The 26,213-nt window shown below is 43.6% G+C and overlaps 2 protein-coding genes across 2 annotated transcripts; one reads left to right on the top strand and one right to left on the bottom strand.

Moving 5' to 3' along the window:
- Window positions 1-520: 520 nt before the first annotated feature.
- Window positions 521-7,216, top strand: ccdc90b (coiled-coil domain containing 90B). The gene is made up of 9 exons (XM_008278075.1): window positions 521-679; window positions 1,341-1,460; window positions 1,873-1,976; window positions 2,252-2,353; window positions 3,577-3,618; window positions 3,723-3,794; window positions 5,897-5,950; window positions 6,372-6,486; window positions 6,642-7,216. The coding sequence occupies exons 1-9, from the start codon at window positions 628-630 to the stop codon at window positions 6,695-6,697; spliced, it is 717 nt and encodes a 238-aa protein (XP_008276297.1). The 5' UTR covers window positions 521-627; the 3' UTR covers window positions 6,698-7,216.
- A 962-nt stretch (window positions 7,217-8,178) lies between these two features.
- pcf11 (PCF11 cleavage and polyadenylation factor subunit) lies at window positions 8,179-26,015 on the bottom strand. The gene is made up of 17 exons (XM_008278074.1): window positions 25,638-26,015; window positions 21,571-21,696; window positions 21,040-21,222; window positions 19,360-19,584; window positions 18,056-19,053; window positions 17,141-17,315; window positions 16,069-16,474; window positions 15,260-15,403; window positions 13,269-14,590; window positions 12,583-12,649; window positions 12,279-12,404; window positions 11,171-11,288; window positions 10,750-10,933; window positions 9,881-10,036; window positions 9,099-9,191; window positions 8,972-9,007; window positions 8,179-8,865 (listed from the first exon to the last, which is right to left on the bottom strand). Exons 1-17 carry the CDS (start codon window positions 25,878-25,880, stop codon window positions 8,587-8,589), a joined length of 4,881 nt encoding a protein of 1,626 aa, XP_008276296.1. The 5' UTR covers window positions 25,881-26,015; the 3' UTR covers window positions 8,179-8,586.
- Window positions 26,016-26,213: the final 198 nt, after the last annotated feature.

Here is a 26,213-nt window from a genome sequence, read left to right as displayed (position 1 = left end):
ATCTTTTTGTGGTTATTCTCTATTTGTGGTATTTTTGTCTCTTTGAGATTGACAAACATTTTGTGTCTCTGTGTATTTAAAAAAAAATCTTTTCAAGGTTTGTTTTGTGTCTCTTCGAAGTGTTTTTTTGTGTTTTGTGTCTCTTGGATGCATTTTTTTTATGTCTTAGAGGTTTTTTGTGTGTCTTAGTGTCCATTTTGCTCTTTTGTGATAGTTTCACTCGACATATTAAATCAAAGCAGAATAACGTGTTCTGTTACTTGATTATTCAACTGACACATTCATGTTCATCATTTTATTGTGGGGAAAAATAATTCCCTAATCAACTGTTGTGCTGTAATAAAACGTAGTTCAGTAGACACATCCCTTCACTGTAGTTACTTTAACCAGAGGAGGGCGCTGTTTCCCACACCTCTGCAGTACTGTTTCGCAGACACTTCGGCCGTCCCGACGGTCCCTGAAGGCAGCATCCCCACAGGCAGTGTATCCGGTGTGTCAGCTGAGCGTGATCTGACAGTGTGTATTTGTGTGTGTCGGTGTGTGATCTGACAGTGCGAACAGACAGTCAGTGTGTGTGTGTCGGTGTGTGTCGGTGGTTCTCCGGTGTAGCTGACCGCCGTGTCCGGGATGAACGCGCTGCTGCGGCGCTGTGACCTGCGGAGGCTCGTTACGTGGAAAGGTGAGTTTTTTTGAACAAGTTGCCGCAAAGCATGCTGGGACACCGAGCAGCCGGACCGGCCTCGGAGAGTAACTGAGTAGATTTACTCAAGTAATGAAGGACAAACGGGAGCCGGCTGGTTCCTCAGTGTGATCAATAACAAACAAGCAACTTTAAATATTCACTTTACATCTCCGAGTGTCTGTTGTGTGTCTCTTTGTGGTTGTTTTGTGTCTGTTTCTGGTAGTTTGGTGTCACTTTGTTGTCTTTTGTGTTTTTTTGTTGCTGTTTTGTGTCTCTTTGTGGTTATTTTATGTCACTTTGTTGTCTTTTGTGTCTTTTTGTTATTGTTTTGTGTCTCTTTGTTGTTGTGTTGTGTCTCTTTCTGGTTGTTTTGTGTCACTTTGTTGTCTTTTATTTCTCTTTGTGGTTGTTTTGTGTCTCTTTGTGGTCAGTGAACGTCTCTTTTTAGCTGTTTTATTTTTTTGTCTTTTGGCATCATGTTGTGATCATGTTGTCATTTTTAGTGTCACTTTACCGTTGATTTGAGTTTCCTTATTTTAATTTAGTATTTTTGTGGTCATTTGTGTTTTGTGTGTCTCTGTTGTTTGATTGCGTTACCAGTCTTTATGAAACCGTCAGAGCAGATGAAAATGTGTGTTTTTGTGTGTCTGTGTGACAGGTTTCCATGTGGGAGCGCCGTCAGCGACATTCGACCTGAGGAAAGTTGAACTGACGCCTCTGGAGCAGCGTAAACTCACCTTCGACTCCCACGCCATGGTGACGGAGCTGGAGAGCAGCGGTGGGAAATGAAACCAAAGCTCCTCAAAAACTCAGTTCAGAAGCTGCCTGAGAATCTGTCTGTTTTTAGGTTCCCTTTAAAATCACAGTGATTCTGTGATGACTGGTTGTACACCCATGACACACTGCAAACCGGAGCTGCTTACAGACAGTTCAGCATTGTGATAACAGAGCTACTTGCTGACATCCCTTTAGAGCATCATATTTGTCCTGTATCTGTTCAGTCAAACTGGTTGTCTGTGAGCAGCTCCTGTTTGCAGCGTTTCCTCTTTTTAAAGACAACCATGAATGGATCGCTGTGATAATGAAGAAACTTTAAACCGACAGATTCTCAGGCAGCTTCTGCAGCTGCTTTCTCTCTATTTTCCTCTCTGCTATTCAGTGTTAAAATGGTTTAAAATGTTTGTGTGCAGGTTTTGAGAAGCGGCAGGCGGAGCTGATCGTCTCTGCTCTGGTCACTCTGACCACAGCAAACATGGACATCGTTTATAAAGACATGGTGACCAAATCCCACCAGGTAGGACCACCTGGCAGCATGTTGAGCTGGAGATGTTTAGCTTAGCTTGGTCAGTTAGCATTATTGTTATCATTGGATGGCACAAAGTCACATAGTTTTAGAGAAGCCTTATGTCCATGTTGCACAACATTTATGAAAGAAGTTTTGTTTACAAACTGTAAAAAGGAAAACTTCGGTTGTCATTTGGAGGTGAATGTTACACATATAATTTGTTTGTATATGAGCCATTGTTTAGCTACAAAGGGATTTCCTGACCTCTGAGGGTTTTTCTTCAGGAGATCGCGGTGCAGCAGATCATGGCTCATCTGGACTCAGTCAGGAAGGACATGGTGATTCTGGAGAAGAGCGAGTTCGCCAACCTGCGATCTGAGAACACGGTCAGGGTTCACAGCACAATAAACAGCTGTATTACATCTCCTTAAAGATATTGTTAATGTCCTGGACACCCACAAACACCCTGCTGCACTTCTTATACATCTATCTGATGCATTTAGTTCTGTGGATCAGAATATTTTACCAGAACAACTCGTTATAGGATGAGATCACCAGATAAGTAGAGGTGTTCCACAAGGTTCAATTCTTGGTCCACTTATGTTCACGTTATATGCAAACTATATGATCCCTTTTCTGCAAAATGATTAAAAACTGAATGAGAATTTTTTTTAAGGCTTGTCCCAAACAGTTTTCTCTGTTCTTATTCAATATCATGCACAACTGTGACTCATGCTTTTAACGCTTAAAAATGCACTTAAAGGCAAAACACGACAGGAAAATAGTGTGAAAATTTAAACTAACAAATATCAACATAAAACTTCCCCAACTGAAAGTAGATATAGAGACAATTAATTTATGTATTACAAGTTATCTGAAATTGTATGTTTGAATATGTAAGTAGGGAACTTTGGATAAAGCCAGCTTTTAAAATTCTTGCTTCGTTTGAGAGTCAGAGGTTTTTCAGAGGGGATTTTAAATATCTCCTTTCATATTTCACGTAGGGCTGCAAGGTGGCGCAGTTGGTAGCCTCGCAGCTAGAAGGTCACCGGTTCGTGTCCCGGTGAGGACACCCGGGATCTTTCTGCGTGGAGTTTCCATGTTCTCCCCGTGCAGCGTTGGTTAGGGTTAGATGGATGGATATTTCATGTATAAATCTGAAAAGAATGTGAACAGCCAGAGAAATAGAATAAAATTGGCATGTTTTAGTCGTAAAATGTTCTTTGACTATATGACCAAACCATTCGGTAAAAACAGAACGTATTTAGGAATTAAACTGAAAAGTCCAGTAATTGTAAGAGCTGCTGAAGAGGGGAATATTGCACTTATTCTTATTGGTAAAAATTCAAACTAATAGATATTAGGAAGTCTCCACAGTTCATTACTTACATTTGTCTGCTGTGAACAATATATCACACTTTAGATTTTCACATATTGTCAGATAATAACGATAAGTTACAATATTCATGTTTTTCCAAACTACATTGATTGTGATAATAGAGACAGTAATAATATAGAAGTGTAGAGAGGTCTAGAGAGATTGTTGCTGCAGAATTAATAAGCTCATATATCAGCTAAATGCTGCTTAAAAACGTTTGTGTTCCTGCAGAAAATGAAGCGAGAGCTGGAGCAGCTGCAAAACAGACTGAAGGTGAGAGAGGGACGTTTGTTTTGAAACCACATCGTTGCTTCTTTTGTTTGTCTTCGGTTCGGTTTTGAGAAACACCCTGAACGTTTGTGGATGTTTTTGTTCAGGAGGAGAGCGAGAAAGTCCGAGCAGAAGCCAAACTGGACACCAACCTGGAGAGAAGCAGGATCTCCGACATGGTGAGTCGCAGCATGTTTTTAATCAGGAAGTGAACGCGTCACTATTTAACCCTCGGAACTCCGAAACCCGCCAGCAGGTTTTAAAGGCATGTCGTCGTTTCCAAATAATCACCAAATTCCACCAACAGAATCAACCGAGTTCCAACTCTCCGACAGTCAGTGAAGTGCTCATCTGTGACGTGAAGCTTCATCTGAAAAACAACCGAATCTCAGCTTAAAATCATGACATTTTTATCAAAATCATGTCATTCAAAAATTTGTCATATTTTTAAAAGTTTGCAATAAAAAAAACCAAAAAAACAAACTGACTCAGCTGTGAAAAATCCTGCAGGCATCGTTTAAAGAGAGCAGAGAGGAGACATCAAAGTAGTAAAATATCTTTAAACTCACATTTTTTTGTCCCACTTTTTTGGATACCTGTGCTGAGCTTCTCAAAGAAATTCAACTTATATATGATTCTCGCACTGCACAGAAGATATTTCAGAGTTATTCTGTTTCCATCGAGGTGCAGGACTTTATGTTGCAGAGAAGAATGAGCCCACGGTGAGTAAAAATGTGACAGGAGCAAATAAACACACCCAGAAACTGCTCAGAGTTCATTAGTAAGTGAACACGTCACTGTACATGGAGTGAACGACGGCAAAACATCTTCCAACAAAATCTGTGTTTTTCGTTCGTTTATTCATCCGATGCATGCAAAGAACAAGGAATCATGACTCCTGCTGCCTCCGTAGAAAACACATTCTCTCTGGTGCTGGTCCTAAACCTGTCGTCTGAACATCGGAAGTAACCAAACAAACTATTTGTAATTACGTTTACACTCACCGGCCACTTCATTAGGTTTAAGTGCTCATTAAACATCTAATCAGCCAATCACATGGCAGCAACTCAGTGCATTCAGGCAGGTAGACGTGGTGAAGACGACCTGCTGAAGTTCAAACCGAGCATCAGAATGAGGAAGAAAAGGTGATTCAAGTGGCTCAGGCTGGTCTGATTCAGGAACTGTTTGTCTAGTTTCTCACACAAACGTCTCTAGATTTTACAGAAAAAGAGAAAATATCCAGTGAGTGAAAACATGAGGTCAGAGGAGAACGACTGGTTTCAGATGATAGAAAGCCAACAGTAACTCAAGTAACCAACCAAACTATGCAGAAGACCGTCTCTGAACACGCAACACGTCCAATCTTGAAGCAGATACAGCAGCAGAAGACCAACCAGGTGGCACTTCTGACAACAGAAGATTGGAGAAGCGCTGCCTGGTCTGACGAGACATTCAGATGGTCAGAATGAAACAGCATGAAAACATGGGTCCATGCTGCCTCGTATCAACGGTTCAGGCTGCTGCTGGTGTGACGGTGTGGAGGATGTTTTCTCGGCACACTTTGGCCTCTTTAGTACCAACTGAGCATCGTTTAAACTCCACGGCCTCCCTGAGTGTTGCTGCTGAACACGTCCGTCCCTTTATGGCCACAGTGGACCATCTTCTGATGCTACTTCCAGCAGAACTCCGACGGCCTCCACAGCCACCAGATCTCCAACAGAGCAGCTTTGGGATGCGGTGAGATGGGAGATGAGCATCATGTATGTGGAGCTGACAAACTGCGTGATGCTTTCATGTCAATATGGACCAAAATCTCTAAGAAATGTTTCCAGCAGCTTGTTGAATCAACGCCACGAAGAACTAAGGCGGTTCTGAAGGCTAAAGGGGTCCAACCGGGTGCTAGCGAGGTGGAGCTAATAAAGTGACCAGTGAGTGTAAATAGCTCAGACATGCAGCAGATGATTTGCACAAGAAATAAATGCATCAGGAGATTAAGAACCTTTAAAATCATAGCAGGATAAATGCAGTCTTTCTGAGAATCAGAACTCGGTTGGATCTGAACGCACACATGAAACACGAAGGTTCAGATTCAGGGCGTCTAAGTTTACCTCCAGGAATCCAGTTAGAAACCAGTATGTGCAGAAGCTGCCCAAGAACCTCTCTGGTTTCAAGGTTCCTCCGTTATCACAGGGATCCAGTGATAGTTGTTGCATTAAATGACATCACGTCGACTGAACATCGGCTTCGTGATGCTGCAGCTCATTTTGTGCTTCTCTCTCAGTTTACTGAACAGGAGAAGAAGCTGATGGAGGCCACTTCAGAGTTCCATCACAAGGTAACGCAGCCTCAGAATACTTCTATGTGATAGTACTGCTACTGCAAAGATCTCAAGATGGCGTCGATGGAGCCTGTTATGAGCAGCTTCGTGTAAATCTGTAGTTTTTCTGTGTTTTCGTTAGTTTATGATGGTTTGTTTTTGTGCAGTATTCTGTTTTAAGAACAGAGTATTTTTCTCTACACTGTATACTTTATATATTGCAAAATATTTATTACCTTGCACTTAGTCTTCAGTACGTTTTATTACTTTGTGGAAGTAATTTCCTGCAAAGGATCAATCAAATATCTATCTCTGCATCACTGCAGTACTTTATGAAACTAAACTGCAGGACCAGACATCCACAGCTGGTTTACTTTGACTTTAAGCAGCATGTGATGTGATTGGCTGCCGTGGATGATGTAATGTGTCTTGTGCACAGAAAGCCGACCTTGAAAGCGACAACATGGAGGTCAACAGGAAGATCGACCTGCAGGTGGCGTCGCTCAAAACGGTGCTGGAGTCGCTCAAGTTGGAGACGATTCGTTACCTCGCAGGTAAACCAAGTCGCGGTTCTTTGTGTTCGTCATGAAAAACAGGAAGTTATTGGATGTGTTTTTGTTAGCTTCTCGTAGACAAAATGTCCAAAACGTGTAGCTGTTGTGAATGAAGCTTCCCGCCAAGTTGTGTTTAACTCGGTGTTTCCTCTCAGCGACCGTCTTCTCCTGCCTCGCCATCGCTCTGGGAGTCTACCGGCTGTGGAGGTGAAGATCCACGTCAGACACCTCGAACTACAACAACAAGTAGTTCCAGTTACATAAAACACTGACTTTGCAGTAAAAGTACAAGCATGGCAGTGTAGGAATCCAAGCACCGACCTACTATCAGCAAGATATAGTAGAAGAAGGGCTCTTTAAGGAGAAAAACGGAGGCAGAAACAGAAGCACTGCCACGAAATACTTAAGTTCTAGATTTAAGTACACTTTTGAAGAACATTTAATCCCTCAACCCTATCCAATTTTAGTTGTGGTAGAAGTAGTATTTGATTAAAGGGCCAGTGCAACAAATGTAAAAACAAACAAACAAACAAAAAGCTATGTAAACAGTAAAAGTTCTTGAATTTTGTCATATCTCTGAAGTGTCAGCTGACTATACTGAACTTGGTAACACTCAAGGATTTGCTTTTTTGATCCACATATTAAATGTGTGAAAATCTTTGATTTCAGTGAAGTGACCCTTTAAAAACAATGTTTTGGATCAGATTTTTTTTTTTTTAAAGTTGTACTATAAAGTTTTTGAAATTGTTTTTAATAAAGTTTTTTTCAAAACTGAGGTTAGATTCGTGTTGTTTCTGTTCTGAAGCCCAACAAACCGACTGGTAAACAGCTCAATGACTGACGGCAGATAATCTGAGTCTTTAAATCAAAAGAATGAAACTAAAACATCTGTGTGGTTTATAAACATCTAAATACAAAGGGACCAGGAGTGAAAACTTATGTTTAGGTCAATCCAGGAACATTCATTTTTGTTTGAATGTTTCCGTTTCAAATAAACACATTTAAGTTGATGCCAAAGAGGCGGAAGAGGAATGAGTTATAACGAGAGACGTGCAAGTTTAAAAAAATAACACAAAGGAGGAAAAATATATCAGATATGTTCCAGAAACATCTTGTACAAGCTACACAAGCATGTTGATGGACCTATTTTTAAGCTTTGACATCAAAAATTTATATTTTCATTTGTACATTTTAATAATTCACCTTTTATCGGGTAATAAAACTTAACATATATGAATATTAATGCTGAGACCTCACAGTATGATTAATAATGAAGATTAACCTGATGAGCTGAAGTTTTGAACCAACAAAAATATACATGAAAACCCAACAAATCCAAGGATTTCTTTGATCCCCTATGAGTAAGTGTAGTCTTTATTTCCTATTTATTTTACAGTATTTTATTATTCTTTTTGCAATGTTCAAGAGAATGGACTCCATTTTAACAGGAGAGATGTCCAGCAGAACCAGGCTCAGGGAGGCCAGACGTCCACCTCAACTAGTTGAGTTGAAAAGGACAGTGACGTCAGACGACGCAAAATGACCACAGAAGCCCCAGAACGATGCAGAACGAGTCCAGTATCAAACAATAAAAACACACAACAGGTCGTTTCATTTGACTGCAGCTTTATTTTTAGTTGTGAAACCTAAATGACAGTAAAACTGAGATCAATAAGCGTCAAATCACACAAACACGTTTCAGACTCTTTTATTGATTCAAAATCAAAGAAAAACAAAGAAAAGACGACGGGGTCCTCGGCGGAGTCGAATCCTCGAGACTTCAGATGATGCTTACCTTCAACACCTGCGACTGCCCATCAATAAACCAACCGATCAATCATCAATCACTGCAACTATGTACAGACGGTAACAGGCAGCACGCAGCGGCTGTTCGATTCAATCACCGTTACACAGGAGATACAAAAAATACTTTAATTTATAAATTAAATCATGTACAGCTTTGACCAAACCAAACACTTTGATTCACAGAAACAGCAGACCTGAAATGGCCGCGTACGATCCAAATACAAAAATGTATTCAAGTTGAGTTGCAGAGGATTCGAGCTCTGCAGCTAAAAAAGCCGTTGATGTGACCGGAGCTCACGCCTGCTCCTCGGACTGGTTCGTTAAAACCTTCTCCTGCTCCTCCTCCTCCTCCTTCACGTCGGGAAGCTCGACGTTCTCCACTTCCTGTTTCACTGAGGTGGCGGCAGCGGCGGCGGCGGCGGCAGCGGCGGCGGCGGCGGCAGCGGCGACAGCACACGAAGCGCCTTCCTCCTCCTGTTGCTCTTCTTCTTTTTCGGTCTTCACGAAGGCGCCCAGCGGGTGATCAGCCAGCAGCTTGTTGGGCGACGGCGTGACGTCGAGATACGACGACGTCTGAGGAGACAAACGACAGCCGGTCAAACCGATGGCGCTTCACAAACTGTCAATACGACAAAGAGACGGACGAAGAAAGTCGAGGGAGGATATCTGTTGTACTTACGTTTTTATAGTCTTCGAAGCAGGAGGGATGGAAGTTCTGGGGAGAGAAAACAAACACTTGTTTACATGTTTATTTCTTAGGGAAGTTGTAAACATGTGAGGGGGAGGGGGGGGCTCAGCGTCATCACCTTGTCGTCGACCCTGATGGCGTTCTTCAGGAACCAGTCCTCCTCCTCCTCCACCCAGTACGTCTCGAACGCCTCCTGGCAGATCTCACATGACTGCAAACACATCACGGTGGTTATTTTCATTCCACAGCAAACAAACGAAGAGAAGAAAAACAAACAAAAACACACAAACAACCACCTTTAAAACTGTTGCTGATGTGTGTTTTTGAAAATAAAATTCAGATACAATGTCGTATATTCATTTTGATTTAAATAAAATATTGTATATATTGTTTTTATTTAGATATACAATTAGACAGACTGCACATATTGAATATTTACAGGACATGACAAACTATTTTAAAAATAACTGGTCGTGTCCGTGAATATTTAAATATCTAAATAAAGACAAGAACAATCGTAAACAGTTTTTCTACTCGTTGCTTTTGTTATTGGGAGCGAGTTTCTGTCCAGACCTGCTGCTGTTTTTGGTTTCATTTACTGGTCCAGTGCAGTTTATTAAATGCCCAGAATAAGACTAAAACCCTGACGTTAGCGACACCATTGTTTCACTTTAACAGGTTAAACCGTGTTTTCCTGTTTTATGTTTCTCTTTAACAGTCAAACAGAACTCATTAAATCACAGTAAATCAATGTTGAGGCATCAGGCATCGACGAAAAATAATAAAACCCTCATCAGCCTGAAATGGAACGATGAGTGTTGTGTTAATCTGTACGGTGGTGGTGGTGGAGCGGGCCTGTGATGCTGCTATTGATTAGCTGATTGACTATCTGTAACTCACCTCTCCCACTTGGTCCTTGGTGGCTCTGACGCTCTGGAACTCCTTCTCCTTGGCGGCCGCCTGATTCTTCTGCACCTCCTCTTCGTTCTCCTTCTCGAAGAACTGACTCTTGGCTCGCTCCTCCAGGTCGGCGATCTCCTCGAACTCGATCCAGTCCTGACGGAAACAAACACAGACGCAGGATTGATCAATCAGATCGGTAGGCGGAGCTGCGAAACAAGTCCGAACACGTCCCGTCTTTATTTTTTGTTTGCTGGATTAACAAAACCTACAACTCCAGTCTGACTCAACAAGTTATCAAGTTTCTTTGTTCACCAGGTTTTCCTTTGTTAGACTCACATTAAAGAGGGCGTCTGATGTGTAATTTGATTCTTATTCTGTACAAATGAACCAATCGTGTGACGTCTACTTCAGTCCAGAGGAACACGTAGATACAATAAAAAAGTTGACTCATAGAAAAACTAAGAATTTGAAAAAACGTGTGGTAAAAAGCCAAACTGTTCCTGCAAATGAAACGAGAGCCGTTAAACTTCATTTAAACACGATAACTAACATTTAGGTCCGACACGGTTCCATAACAAACAGAAATCACTTCACTTTCGGCCGAATCAAAGTGAAAGTAATGCTGTTGATTGAATATTCTCTCCATCTCTTTTCTCTGCGTTCCATGAGCCGCAGCACCAGCAGTGAGAAACAAACTTTGCAGCAAATCAGGACCAAATACACAAACATATTTACGCAGCACATGTAGGAGTCTGAGGTGATGTGACAGTTTTCCTGTGGTTCATTCAGTCTGACTGCTAATGTAAAGCTTAAAAGGTGGTTTGAGGTGAGTTCTGCAGCGAGAGGAGATGAGTGTGTGTTCTCACCGTGAGGCTGTAGTACCAGCGGCGGTGCGTGACCTTCTTGCTGGCCACTTTGCCGGCGTGGTTCTGCCTGAAGTGCCAGTCCAGGTGGTCGGCGTACATGTCGGTCTGAGCGGCGGTGAAGCGCATGCTGCACAGGCAGCACTGGTTCCCTGAGTACAGCTTGGTCACCACGCTCTCGTAGCGCCTGAGAGGGAGGAAATGTCACGGCAGACAGAATGGTCACAACACCGAAGGATCAGACAGCAGGAAGCAGCTACGACGAAACAAACCCGACCTCTAAAGCTCAACTGAGAACATTTTTATCTGGGAAAACACACGAACTTCAAAAGGTTGGAGGCTGTAAAACCTTCAACGGGTCAGATGCTGCTTTCTGATTCATTTTCTGAACTGATTTCAGGTGAAGCTGATTGGCTGCACTCACTGTTTCATGTCGTCAATGCTGAAGCTGGTGAGGTCTGGGAGGTCTTCCTCCTCCTCCTCCTGCTCCTCCTCTTCCTCCTCCTCCACCAACGGAGGTGCTGGAACCACTGTGGGAGATTCTGAAAAAATAAAAGCATTTTTAAAAACATGAAACACACGTTGGAAGCTATCATCAGGTGTAGGGAGCATCATCACAGATCTGCTGTCATTAAGGCTACGCTAACGGCTAACGGCTAAATTAGGAGGCAGCCACAGATTATCAACAGTAACGAATGCTTTAAGATCTGGACCTTAGAGGGTAACAGAACAACAGCAGACAGAACAGCAGCAGACAAACTTACTGATCTCACAGTAAACAAGAGAACATGTGACACTCAAACATAATGTCTGTTGTACAGGATCAGTTAGAGTAAAGTTCACTAATGAAGAAGTCCAGTTATGAATTACAGGTGTCCTGCTATCACATGCTGTTAATAGATAACTTCACACATATTGGTTATTTGTCTTTCTCGATTAACAATAATTAATATCCTAAAAACGAAACAAAACATAATTGATCCCTAATCAAGTGCATGTCCAAGAAAAGGCCAATTTAACTAATGCAGTAACATTTATTATTTAGATACGAGCTAAAACACACAATCATAGAAACTAAAATATAACGATGTCATTATTTAGGAGTGAAAACTAAACTAATTAACTGTTCTGATGCTACATGTCCATAAGGAGTCATTAAACAGAGAAACAGATGGTCAGTGTGTGAAAAGAAGCTTTGATGAAGACGTTCTGTGAACCTTTGTGCTCGTTAGATCCAATCTGTCGGCCTAAATGTTCAGACCACCAAAGAAAGATGCTCACAGACAAGGTGGTGGCACAATCAGGTAAGAATCAGACTTTGTGGAGGATAAAGAATCATATTTAACTTGATGCTCTCCTCAGTCGAGCTCGGTTAACATAAATCTACAAATGGACCAAAGATCTTTGACTCCACTTTTCCTTTCATTATTTGCGTTACAATTATTTGGTGTTGGAATAATTTAGAGAGTGTGTTGGTCGGAAAACAGATTCACCACACCCAAAACAAACAGGGAGGCTCTCAGCAGACTGACCGTTGCTGGAGGTCGGCGCGGCTTCGGGCTGTGAGGGTTTGATGATGCCGGTGGAGATGAGTTTGGACAGCAGGTCATTGACGTCAACCTGACCAAAGTGGTTCTCTGGAGGGGCGACCTGCGGAGCTGCAGCGACACAAACAACTGGTTCAATGTCAGGAAATGGAAATCAACTGAGACTTTGGAGGACCTGCAGATAAACGGAGCCAAATGCGACTCCACACAAACAGATTCATGTCTAAACTTTGTGCTCAGTGAATGTACGCTGATGTCCACAGAAGCTGCAGTAAAATCACACACTTACTCTGCTGTCCGAAAGGCACTGAGGTCTGAGGCAAGAACGGCTGGTTCATGTTTGCCAATAAATTCACCTGAAAGAGAAAAAAGAAACATTTAACAGGAGCTTCATAAGATGCACAAATAACATCCTGATAAAAACCAGGTGGTTTTATTATGTAGCTGTAAGAAAACTGCACGGTGTATGTCGGTGAAGACTGGCCGACACAGACGTGATTTTAAATAACGTCTCAAGACAGTCGTCTGTAGTGCAACAACAATGTATGGAGGACGGATTTGATTAAAATGCTAATAGTTTGAGTTCCTCTGTGACTTTTTAAAGGGAATTATTTTTGACCTGAGGTGCAAATGTTAAAAATAATAATGTTTTGCCCAAAGCTGTTTGTTGTAGAAACTAGACAATCTGTTAAAAACGATAATGCTGTTCTGCTTTTTTTTTTTTTTTTTTTTTTTTTTTTACTTCTTGGATTTAAACCTAATGTGTGAAATCACTGCAGGACACACATCCAATTAACCAATGCTGTTCTTAAAAAGTTGATATCATTTAGTGCTTGTGTCATATAGTCAGAATTATTACATTTACTTGTATATTAAGGGCTGAGGCAGCAGTAACAGTAAAAAATGGCTCCAACGGTTAAATATTGATCCTAATAACTAGACTGATAAGTGTGTTGTGTCTGGTGAGTTGCTCACCGGCTGCTGCATGCCGACGGCAGGGGCTGCAGGGTTGTAGAAGGGGCCGGGGGCCGGCTGGCTGAAGGGTGGCGCCGGCTGAATGTTGAAGTTTCCCGCTGGCTGCATGTTTGGCTGCGCTGGGAAAGCCATCGGCCCCGCAGGGAACTGAGGGTTCATGGGCTCCGGGAAACGCTGGGGGGCCATCGGAAAGTTCTGCTGGGGGGCTATGGGGTTCTCGTAGATGGGTGGAGCCATCGGTCTCATGGGGGGCTGCAGGTTGTGTTGGGGGCCAAACCTGGGGTGCCCCTGCTGGCCAGCGGGGTACTCGAAGCGTGGAGGCCCACCTTGGTGGGGCATATCATACCTGGGCCCCGGCTGGCCGGGCCCCTCGAAGCGACCGGGGCCTTCAAACCTCATCGGACCCTCGAAGCGCATTGGACGCTGCTGCTGGAAGCCCATTGGCCCAGAACCTGGTCCGGGGCCCATGTTGTTAAAGCCCCGCGGCGCGTCGAAGCGCTGCATCGGGCCCTCTAAGTGGCCCGGCCCGGGCCCTTGGCCCTCATACCTCACAGGCGCCTGCTGGCCAACGGGGCCAACAAACCTGCCCGGCCCCTGAGGGGGGCCATCAAATCGTCCCATGCCATCTCCACCTCTCATTGGACCGTGAGCCATGTGGGGGCCCTCACATTGCCCGGGGCCATCCACCCTCTCTGGCATGTTGTGATGAGGCGGACCCCCGCCATCGAACCTACCGGGGCCCTGGTGGTGAGGTCCATCAAACTGTGTGTCATCGTAGCGGCCGGGGCCACCGCCTTCGTACCACCCTGGGGGGTGCGGCCTGGAGGGGTGTCCGGGCCCGTTGTACCGAGAGGGGGGGTGTCCTGCTTCGTGCGGAGGGGTGTGTCCCGGGGAGTCAGCGTGCTGCCGGACACCAGGCAGCGGGCCGACACGGGATGGTGCCTTCAGGATGGATTTGGGAGGAATGGGCAGGTGGGAAGGGGGGGCGTCTAGATTTAGCGGCCCGTCATCCGAATGCTCGCTGGTGGGACTCTCGAAGCGAGGAACCGGGCTCATGTCTGCAGACTCTTTCTGGTGGAGCGGTGACAGGCGCTCACGCTCAAAGCGGGGGGCAGCAGAGTCCAGACCAGCTGGGCTCGGACAGTTCCTGAGAACCACGGTGCCGGACGGAGGGGGGCCCTCTGGCCTCCGGGGGTCGGGGTGTCTGGAGTCGGGGTGTCTGGAGTCGGCGTACCTCCGCGGAGCATCGTAGCCGCTCTTCTGCTCCTCGCGTTCCTCGTAGTGCTGGCGCTCTGTGAGCGGCGAGGTCCACTCCCTCTCACCTGGAAACAGATGTTCTGTCAATATTCCTCAAACTTCACATCTGTGTTACTCCATTTTACGTGTTTCACAAGAAATAACACGAGCTTCAACTCAGTGAACCTCATTTAAGAATGACAACACAGAGAAGCCACTTTAACCCTCTAAATCCCAAAACCAGCCAGCAGGTTTGAAAGGCCTTTAAAAATACTAATATTCACCAAACTGACACCATTCATCAGCCAGAAATTGCAAACAAAGAATTATCAGATTTTTCAAAAATGTACAAACGACTCATCTGTGTCTCATCTATGTCTTATGGTGTTGGGAATATTAACTAAATCTAAGCTAAACAAAAAAAATGCAAAACTGTTTTGGAGTTCAGAGGGTTAAAAAGAACTTCTGTCCTAAATTCTCTAACTAGTTACTGACTACAACTCCCATGATCCTCTGAGAGGCTACCTGTGAGGAGCAGTGACTGCTTCTACTGTTGTGGTTAAATTGTGGTTAAGTGTGATCTGGGATCTTTTTAAAAGCGTCTAACCCTTTTGACGTATCTCTGACCGACACACTGACTCCCTGCAGCTCCAAAACCTGAACTCTGACCTCTCTGTGGATAAAGACAACAACATTTTCCTTCAGTGTGAGCCGGCAACACATCACGATGAACACATGAGGAGCTGTGGACTCACTCGACTCTCTGGGGTCGACTCTCCTCCTGAAGCGAAGGCCTGGCAGTGACTTCAGCGTGGGGAACTCTTTGCCGTGGTTGTACTCCTCGATCATGGGGGCGAGTGAAGGTCGCTGCTGCTCGCGCTCTTTGCTTCTCCTCTCACCTGGAAGAGTCACGAACACGTTAAAACGACTATTGGTATTTATTTATAAAAAATTATTCTGTTCTATTATTAGAGACAATATTCAACCAATTAATTAATTCAACTTTGATTTGGCAAAAAGCTAAAGTGATTTTTTACATATCCTTCACAAAACCTAAACTCCCTTCTTCAACAACATTTAAAGTTTAACAGCTCTAATGTGCAGCTGTCATGTCAGAAATATGCGGCCGCATTCAGAGTCGCTGAGTGGGGAAAAAAATATATTAACAGACAACACGAACAGTTTTCTACCAGCGTTCTTATCTTGCACCATTTGCAGTTTCAGTGTTGCTTGTTACTGTAATAAATCTTCATATTCCTCATAGCTTTCCATTATAACACCCTCTGACCAAACGAATCGGCACACAATCGGTACATTTGTGAGGAAGAAGAGTCAAATGATGTGTTAAATGCTGTGTTTTTAGTGAGAGCACACAGCGTCTGAAGAAGAAAGTCGATAACTGTCGTCTTGATTCTCATTATCTCTGACTGGGGTTTTAGGTTTTGTCGCGGCAGCTAACAAAGAAAGCCTTGCTATGTCAACCCTGCTTTATGTTTCACCCCTCTGTCCTCTGAAACCTCAAAGACACTCTTATTACGACAAGACAGGACAGCACTCTGCTCACCTGGCCGGTCCCGTGATGCCCGGCTGTATTTATGCGACGATGGATGTCCGGCGCTTCGGCTGCCGCCCGTCTTTTCACCCGGCGCTCCATCCTCGCCCTCCTCCGGACTGTCCTCGCCCTCCCACTCCTCTCCGGCAGGACGGTGGTTGACCTGCGTCTTCCTCAGCTTGGACTTGTGCTCATAGTACGACAGCTCGGCGGCATCCATGGCTTCGTGGGGGCGGGGCTGAGCGGACGGAGGCATTCCCAGCAGCGGCTGCTTCTTTAAGGGGAAGTTGGCGGCGTCGTCCCAGCCCTCCGAGCGCTGCTGCTTCTCCTCCTGATACTGGAAGAAGTGCTTGATTTGGTGGGCCATGTTCAGGAAGTCCTCCTGGGAGATCTCGCCGCTCTCCAAACTCTTGCTGGCCTGCAGAGGGACATGCAAAGACAGCTGCTGTTAGATGAATATTAAAGGAGCCTTAACTGTTTAGTGCCGACATGCAGTTTGATGTCAGGTCTCAGGACTGCATCAGTTAAATTCATGTGGCTGCATTTATGCAAGTGTGTGATGACCATCAGGCTGATCTGGAGTCCAGCTGTCGTGGGCAGCTAATGTGTTAGATATTGTGGTTAAAAGTAGAACTTTTTCTTCTCTCCCTGTCTGGCGTGAGAAACAATGTTGTTTTGTTCCAAAGATTAAATAATCTGTAGTCAATTATGATAAAAAAGTAAAAATAAATAAATGTAGAGAGAGAGAGAGGTCCAACTCAGACACACCTGATGATCAGAGTTCAGGTGCAGAAGCTAGAGGTAGCTCCAGACACGGCGGCTAATGCAGTGCTAGGGCTGGAAAGCGAAACTAATATCACAACTTTGGCTTCGTATGATGAAGCGATGAAGTTACAGTAATACTCATGTTCAAAATAACGGATTTCCTCTCTGCTTCATCAACATTGTTATGTTAAAATGCAACTGGTTTGTGTAGTTGTACATTTTGTCATTCAGTGTGACAACAGTGGGGGCTGGAAACAACAGCTGTTGTTCATTATCTTTCTATATATGTGTAACTTTGTGAGCGGTGTTTGTAACGTACCCTCCTCAGCAGGTCCTTCTTGGAGGCAGAGTTCAGGGCTTCGGGTATCTGCAGGTTGGCGTCCACGCTGAGGCGATGCTTCGGGGTTCTGGGGGTGGTGGGCCGAGTCGGAGTGCTGTACGGTTTGTGTCTCTGAGGTCCAGGCTTCTGGTGAGAGTCTTCAGAAAGCTTCATACTGGAGCAGAGACACAAATTTACTTCTTTTTTTACTGCTGCATGCAGAATCACAGAGACGACCTGCTCACTGTTGAACTGGCACTTCAGGCTCTCAGATGTGAGAATGTGCTGCTGTTTTCAAGCCACACTGCGACAGTCAATGTAAAGTAGATTTAAGAGTGCTGGTCAAAAGCAGACAGAAGTCACAAAAACATCCAAACTGACTGATGTAACAGAGATAAACTCAAGCGACTGGCTAATACTCGAACTCTTGCCGGGATACAACTTTGCAATTTGGGAAAACTGTTTTGTTCTTGTGCTGCATACACATGACATATTTTCAACAGCACTAAAACTTAACACAACATGTAGGTCAATTTAAAACCATGCTTACAAACTACTGCACTCTTGATTGTTCACCAGTGTGAAATTAAGCTGGGATAAACTCTGACATTGATCCTACTTGCCATCTCACATCAACAGATGTAAACAAAGAATCAGACAAATGTCTTAGCGAAAGGTTTCGATACCGATCACTTCAGGATGGAGACATCACTACACGTAACTAATGATTATTTCTATTTTGTGTAAAATAAGGTCAACCTAAGTCAAAAAGAGAGAATCAGGGTGTTGAAGTGCAGTTGAAACTGAGCCGAGAACAAACAGGACTTTATCTGACAGCAGTCTGTGAGGACTGACGGCCTGAGCTTTGATACTGAGGTCTAGTTTCAGGTGTTTGCACAGAAATGTTGGACTCACTGTTTGTTTTCCTCCCAGCCGCTCCTCCAGCGGTGAGTCGCCTCCTTCGACTCCTTGCTTCCTCCGTCGTGGCTGCGAGGGGAATGGGAGTCTCTGGACTCGGAGTGCCGGTCGTCCCCTGGCCTCTTCGACCTCCTGCTGTCCGATTGGTTCTTTTTGGGTGCGAGCCGGTCCTCTCGGCCGGGCTTTCCATGCTGCAGTTCGTCAGCGCGGACCCTCCTGGGTTTGCCGGGTTTGTGTGATGGCGATGGGGACAGGGAGCTGCTCCTGGCTCTGCTTTTGGGCGACCGCCTGTCCTTCCTCTTTGGGGAGGAGGTGGGCGAGCGCGACCTGGACCGCGAGCGGGTGCGTTTCCTGGCGTGTGTTCTGGCGTTGCCTCCGACCCTCTCGGCTGCATCGTCGCGGTCGTGTTTGGTCACTGAGCCGTTCGCCAGCTTCCCCTTGCCGAAGCGCTGAGGCTCTGCTCCGCGAGCTGCCTCGTCTCGCTCCTTCTTGTCGCTGCATCTCTTCTTCTCCTTCAGCTCGTCGTCTTTGGTGTCTCCGCTCTTATCCTGTGTCCGTTTTCTCAGCCGAGGATCTTTCTTTGTGCCGTCAGTCGACTTCTGAATCTCAGCCTCCACCTGTTTGCTTTTGCCCTGCACACTTTTAGCCATTGGAGACGGAGATTTGGACTTGGGCTTCTCCTCCGACACGTCCTTCCTCGGGGTCCGGGCCTTGTCCGGCCGGACGGACTTCTCCAGCAGTCGTTTCTCAAGTGTGGAAGTGTGAGAGCTCCCGGTGCTCTCTTTTTTAGTCGGCTGTTCTTTGGGTTGGGAGGCAGCTGGGGGGCCAGAGCGGTTCAGACGGGGGTCTCTGGTGGACGGTTTGGTGTCAGCCGGAGTCTGAGGAGGGATCCAGGGTCGGACCGTCGGAGCAGTTTGGATGACGGGCTTCGACGCCATGCTGGATGCTGTCGGAGTCGTGACTGCAGTCGTGGTTGGTAGCACAAATCCACCAGCCTGTACAAAGAGTGAACAACTGTTAATAAAGGGTGATTTATATTTTTGACTATGTCTGTGACTTTTTCACCTAAAATTATTACATGGTTTGTTTTAATTTAAATTTTTTTTAAGAAACTGAACTTCAGGTGATTTTTGAAGCCACACAATGACTTTGAACCAGAAAAAATCTCCTCATTGACAGCAGATGGCCAGATTAGAGCCTGAAGCTGATGAACATGTGGCAACTCCTTCTTACCAGGATAAAACATGTGTATTGATGATAATAATTAGCATCAAGGAATGAAAATCAGATCTTCGTCCTACCAGCTGTGCTTTGGTCTGCTCCAGCTCCAGCTCAATCTTCTTCTGCTGAAGCTCCAGCAGTTGCTTCTGCTTGGCCAGCAGCTGCTGCCGGATCAGCTGCTCCCGGGTCAGGCTCGATTGGCTGACAGCGGGGGCCGGCGCTGCTGGTGGCGGTTGGGGGGCCGGTGCTGCAGGGGGCGGCTGGGCCGGGGCCGGGGCCGGCTGCGGCGAGGACGCCTCCTCAGACTGGAGACGAGGGAGGAGGAGGAGACAAAGAAAAAGTTAGACTAAGTGAACCTACATCCTCCATTTTTCTCTTTCAAGAGCTTCTGCTGATTTCTTCTTCCATTTCCAGATAGTTTCTACTTTTAGCTGCAGGGCATTTGTCTGACAGCTGGAGTTCAGAGCCAATAGTAGATTCAGACTTTACACAATCATAGTTTTAAAACACTGGCGGTAAGAGACAGCCTTAGAGACACATATTCATCAGAATGCTATTTGGATTAATAGCTGTGACGATGATGTACCAAAATAAGGATGCTAATGGTGGCTAACAGCCAACAATGGTACAAATGGCTGAGTCCATCCAATGCAATAAACTGCAAAAACAAAAATAAATGACATCACACTTTCTGAATTCAAGGCGACGCCTTGAAATAGTGTTTGTCAGAAGTAATTTTTTTAACTTTATGAAATGGAAATTAAAAGTAGAAAATCTTCTTGTTTTCAGACACTGGAATGAGTAAATGGTTAGTAAATTAATCAGCTGTATATCTTATTAATAACTCACTAACTGTTATGGGTTCCTAAGTGTGCTGCATTTTTAAGCACAAACTGTTGCAGTGCTAAAGTGCACAAATTTGGTTCCTCCTTCATGAAAAAGCATATTTGAGCATTTTAATTAGATGCCACCTTAATTGAGAATGTAGCCATTTGTGTTAAATTGAAGTTTTAAAAAAAAGTTAATCTTCTTCTAAAGGTTGTTTTACACATTAAAAAAAGCTTCACATCAATGACTGAATTGTTTTACTCTTATTTTAGCTCTCTAAAACCCAGAACTCACCCTGCAGGATTTAAACACGTCTTTAATGCACACAACGGGTCACCAAAAATTACAAGAATCATCAGAGCCAGGAAATGTAAAAATAGACATTTTTTTAAAAACTTTGACAGTCGTTTAACTCATCTGAAACGTGTTTTCCTGTCAGAAAACGGAGCGAAATCTCAGCTTAAAACTGATATTTCTACCAGTACTCGTAACACCTGTGCGCACTTGGAAAAATGTTGTACATGTTTATTCTAGTTTTTTCTTCGAATTTTAGTAGGAAAAAATAATCAAAGAAAGGCAAATGCTTTCTAAAAATGATTTAACCTACTGAGTTATTATCATCATTAACTGGGTCACACAGTTGCAGGACTTGATATTGCAGTGAAAAATGAGTACAAGTGAGCAAATTGTTAGAACTAAAAAACACCCAGAAACTACTTTGTGTTTGACATTTACAGAGTTTACCCGAAAATGTCAACATCCAGTTTAATAAAAGCATGTGAAATAGAAAATACAGTGTGGAACGAACATAAACTACCTTACATTTGTTTGATTTTGTATTTGAGAGGTGCTCGAGGTCTCAAAATCTGACTGCCTGTAACTTAAGAACCTAGCTCGGACCGTCGGGTGTGGTGTCTGCAGCACATACACACCTGTTTTAAAAACTTGGGGTTGACGTGAATGCTGGCGTTGACGGTGGGTGGCAGCGGTTTGATGGGCCACGCCGGGTCCACAGAGTTGACCCGGGCGTCCAGTGCATACAGTTTCTTCAGAGGAAACACGTCGTCCCACGTTGATCGTAGCTTGAACAGACTCTTTCTAGTGTTTTCGTCCACCTACAAACAGAGGACAGGACTTGGTCCACAGCTACCAACAAAAAACCAACTTCAGTAACATCACAGCAAAGGCTAATGCACGTGTTAGTACTGCGTTTGCTTTAGCTTTAAAATACTTTCTGGGGTTAAAAAATTAAGATGTAAAAATCTAGAAGCATGACATTAACCCTCCACCCCACACTTTTATTAACAGGACTACATTATGGCATTAAGTACACAGGAGCAGAGTGCAGGTGACTACACATAAAAAGCAAGCAACACAACAAACAGGAGGGAAGTGAAGTGGGCTGCTAAGATTCTTAGTGCTTAATTTTTAACAATGCTTAACGGCAGCAAAGAGAACTGTACCTTTTCAAAGACACATATAAATGAAGTGATTAGGTTTTTAGCAAACACTGCAAGGTACTCTCCTCCAACATTCTTCACTATGGAATCCACTAAGTACAAAACTGGAAGCTTCTCGGTAGCTGGGGCCTGGAGCAATAGAGAACTCAACAAGTTTAGAAAACAACAGGGGTTAAAGCAACATTTCAGAACAAATGCTCAATCACAATTTTAACAGGGGAGGAAAACCCTCCCCATCAAAACACTGGCTGTGTGAAAAATTCAAATTAAAAAGTGGGGAAAAACAAGCCTGGAGGGGGGGAAAAAGTGTCAAAAGTGCTGTCCAGAGTCTGTGTGTTGTTTCTTCATTTTGGCTTCAAAATAAAAAAATATAAAAAAACTCTTCAAGGTTTGACCACAGCTGTGATCAACCCCAAAACAAAATCTTTCACAGTCTGTTCAGTGCCTGCAAAGAAGATTATGATCCTTCCTCAAAGTGAGGGCAGAAAAATATGTCCAAGATGCACTGAGGGCTCAGAAAAAAAGGGATCTCAGTCCAGTCCTCCACATTCTTGTTACCTCCAAAGAGGGCTCTTCCTTAAACCACTCTTTGTACTTTACCCAGATGACACATCAGCAAGTTTAACTCCACACCCAGTGAGCTGTATGCACTTTAAAGTTTTACCCCTTCAAAGCTTTTTCTTCTTGCAGTTGTTAAAAAACTGTAAACCCTTTGGGACAAATGATTTGTAGGCATTTGATTTAAGAAGCTGCTTTTAAACTCTACACATTGAAGCAGAAGTCTGTTTCTAAACTGTGCAGCATGAGCTGAGTAAACACAACCAGTCCGAACAAGCCGAGTCAGACTCAGTGCGTCAGGAAATGTAAACCAGAGTCATACCAATAAATTACACTGGGAAATAAAAAATGACAAAAAGCACATTTCACAATTTTTATTATAAACATTTTAACCATTCAATAACATTTCAGTAATTCAAGATTCACTAGTGAATTAAAAGCAGAGAAACTTTGTTTTCTGGTGCGATCAGGCTTCGTGTCGCCATGCGAGAAAATGCAAACACTGACCACAGAGGTAACTGAGGCAACCTGCTGACTGAAATGCATTTCTAAAGAGGGCGGAGGGGGCGTTAAAGAGGGCCCATCTCCTGGTTTGAACAATGACTACCCAACAATATTTATGAACAATAGGTTCGACTGGTAGCCATTTAAAAACATTGATGTGGTCCCACCCCAATCAGCAGATTTGAGGAGATTATACTGCATGAATACAATGACGAAAGGCCAAATTACTTCCAGTGGCTACGAAAAGTCAAAATCCACCCTAACAGTATCGCAGGGCCATAACTTCAATGTTTAAACTGGTCAGGTAGATCTGTGTAATAAATTACTAACCCTAAAATATGAACTTGTTTGGCACATTTGTGGTGTTATTTGTAAATATCTCTATTTAGTAAAGGCATTTTATGAGATTTTTCACAAATCTGCCAACTAAATCATGACCAAACAACTTCTTCACCAACATGTTTGTAAAGGTGTAATAACATGCCTTAAAATGTTGAAGTTCAACTCTGGTGGGAAACCCTGAAAAACACCTGCTCAAGTTAGCAGACCTGGTGAAACTCAAACCCTGCAGGCAGTTCAATGATGTCTGTGTTTAAAGAGTTCATTTGTGCTTTATTTTCCTGTTAAAACCGTCTTTTGATGAAATGTATACCAACCTGACAGGGGATTCACCACCACAATAAACAACTCAGTGGTTCTACTATTAATCTACCAAACAAAAGAGGATGAGGCTCATGAATTACACTCAACTGCACTTTTATCAGATACATCCATACAATCCAGGATAAAAAAAAATCTTCCCCCTTTAAAGGCAAGAGGTGTTAATTTAATTGTTTTATTGGCTTTGTTCATGACTGAGGTGGTAGCCGGTGGGAGGGCTGTGCTGCACCGCATTAAGCTGGAATGTGATTCTGATGTTACACTCAACATCACAAGTGTTTCTAGTCCAGTTTATCACCACAGCAAACTATAACCTCAATGTTAACCCCTTGAACCTTAGACGGCCCTGCACCATGTATAAAAATGCAACTTGTGAAGTCTGTAAGTGTGACACATTCATGGAAGAGGCCGCCTGTTGGTGATCTGATTAAACGGATGCAGCATTTATTTTGGCAGAGTTGTAGTTGAGAAATTTCAACACAGGTTCAGTAACAGCGCTGTGTAGCCGCCCAGCTGAAACCAGAAGTTTACAAAAAGACTCTCACTGTCTGACAATAAACCAGACTAAACTTTTCCTGTTTCAGGTCAGTTAGGATTACCAACATTATTTCTATTTGCTACACACTGTATGTAAACTGAAGACGCATGTACACTCTAAAAAGTAACTCCAGGAACCCAGTCCCACCACGGAGTTATTTGCATTGTAGCATGAAAACAAAACTAATTGACTGATTTATATTCAGTATTTAGGGCTGAGAGGTGGCTCGGTGCAGCACTGTTGCCTCCAGTGTGGTCTTTTTCAACAAAGAAGTGTTTGTGGTGAAATATAAATGCTAACAGTCAACTCAGAATCATGAACAAACCCTGATTTGACCGCTCATAAGTTATTAAAGATCTGATTTTTAAAAAATCGATTTTTCATCAATCATTTATCGGTACCCTAACTTGAGCAGGTGTTTTTCAGGGTTTCCCACCAGAGTTGAACTTCAACATTTTAAGGCATGTTATTACACCTTTACAAACATATTGGTGAAGAAGTTGTTTGGTAACGATTTCGTTGGCAGATTTTGATATTTTTCCCTTACTAATTTAAAAGCACTCAGCGTCTCTGGCTTTAAATGCTCCGGAGCTGACATAACTGAACCAGTAATTTTAAATAATCAACAGTTGTACTTCCGGTGCCAATTACACAACCGTTTACTTTGACTACTGAGTCACATTTCTGTTCGTAACTAATGTGAGTCAACAGCTATTTCCTTGTAATTATGAATTTGTGGTGATAGATCATCGCAGGACATTTATGTTATTTAACCTGCCTTTTCTTGTTATTAAAGGCTCGTTTTATCTTTAATCTATTGCAAGGCTTGAGGCTAGAGCTGGAACATTTTTGTTTTATTTGACAGTCAACTTTTGATCGGCAACTATTGTGAGGATTGATTAGGAGAGCTTTAATCATTTTTAATGGTAAAAAGCTAAATTCTGAGTTGACAACAGCCTTACTGAAGTCAAACTACTTGCTGCATATATCACACATTGAATATTCCAAAAATGCATTTTGTAGCCTGGTTTTCATATATTGCATTATTTTCCAATTAACCTTGTTTTCTACTAAGCTACGCTGTCATTTGTGAGCTATAAAAATAAAGTTTGCCCTTCTTTAAAAATTGAAACAATCTTATGAACTTAAATAGCTAACACACTGTACTTTCGTCATATCACTGCAGTGTCGTCCAAAGCTCAGGCAGTTTGAGGAAGTGTAACTTCAATTTGGAGTTTGCAGTATTTATGTTGTCTTATTTTGTGGTAACTCTTTGTTGACTTCTCATGCTGTGATTTGCCATTTCCGTCCTACATGACTAAAGTTAGCTTCCTTAACATGAGTTTAAACAAATTTAGTGAACTATTTAGTTAAAACGCCAAGTTTTCGCCATATCACTGCAGTGTACGTGAACTTTGAGGTAGTTTATTAACCTACACTTCATATTAAACACGAACTAAACCAAGCAAACCGCGAGTTATATGATTTTAAGGTGGATTTTAACTTGCGCTGAATCGGAGACCACACCAAGTTCAAGCTAAACTGCGGCGGAGTTTCGACAAAGACTTAAAGGCTACGAGACCATGTCTTGTTGTGAAATATATTAGTGGATAAACGAGTGTTTCACTTTAATACACAACAAAATGGAGCGACAGGCCACTGGAGAGAGTTGCTAACCAGAACAACAACGAAATGTAACGTATTTAGGAGCCGCCATGTTCAGCTAGCAGCTAAAGGCCGTGTGGGCCTACTACATACATACATCGACATGAAGCATCTGTGATTGAAAGTATTCTATATTTATAAAAACCTTGCTGATTTGTGCTTCAATTATTGCGACGATATCCTTGGCGAAGTTGAGGTTCTCTTCGGCCAGGATGGTCAGCATGTTGATGTGCGGCTTGCTGTTGAACGTCAGGTCTTCCAGCGAGGACTGGTAGTCCCGGCAGGCGTCTTCCCTCGCCGCGCTGTCGTCCATCTTTGAGCTGAGCGACCCGGGTAAACCTACACGAGCCTTATCGATACCATAACCATTGATCAGCAGGCAGTCCATGAACTCATGCAACTAACTGTTCTGTCCGGAGTCGCTGACAAATAACGCCGGTTTGGTGGTTTATTTCAGCTGCCGCCTGTCGCCGTTCACTGCCTGTTTTCGACGACAACAAAATGGCGACTCTAGCTGAAGGCCTCATACCTCACACAGGAGAATTTATACGGGCTGTGACGTCAGGCGAACCCTAGTGGCTGGCTCTTGGCCCACTCGCCTGGGCCTTTGATTGTGATTGGTTCCACAGAATAACAGCCACACGAATGAGCCAATCAGAGCGGAGAAGGGTGAGCTTATGATTACATAACGAAGGCAGCCCAGAAATGATTATCCAACTCA

The sequence above is a fragment of the Stegastes partitus genome, unplaced genomic scaffold (genome assembly GCF_000690725.1).
Source record: "Stegastes partitus isolate 25-593 unplaced genomic scaffold, Stegastes_partitus-1.0.2 Scaffold115, whole genome shotgun sequence".
NCBI lineage: Eukaryota > Metazoa > Chordata > Actinopteri > Pomacentridae > Stegastes > Stegastes partitus.
Note: the sequence above shows the minus strand (reverse complement) of the source record. Positions and strands in the feature narration are given on the sequence as shown.

Coding starts and splice junctions, on each gene's coding strand:
- pcf11 (XM_008278074.1), bottom strand. CDS start 25,880: ATGGACTGCCTGCTGATCAATGGTTATGGTATCGATAAGGCTCGTGTA. Junction 21,223..21,570: donor TTATATGTGTCTTTGAAAAG/GTACAGTTCTCT, acceptor CTCTGTTTGTAG/GTGGACGAAAACACTAGAAA. Junction 9,192..9,880: donor CCAAGGACCAAGTGGGAGAG/GTGAGTTACAGA, acceptor ATGTGTTTGCAG/TCATGTGAGATCTGCCAGGA.
- ccdc90b (XM_008278075.1), top strand. CDS start 628: ATGAACGCGCTGCTGCGGCGCTGTGACCTGCGGAGGCTCGTTACGTGG. Junction 680..1,340: donor GAGGCTCGTTACGTGGAAAG/GTGAGTTTTTTT, acceptor TCTGTGTGACAG/GTTTCCATGTGGGAGCGCCG. Junction 2,354..3,576: donor ACCTGCGATCTGAGAACACG/GTCAGGGTTCAC, acceptor GTGTTCCTGCAG/AAAATGAAGCGAGAGCTGGA.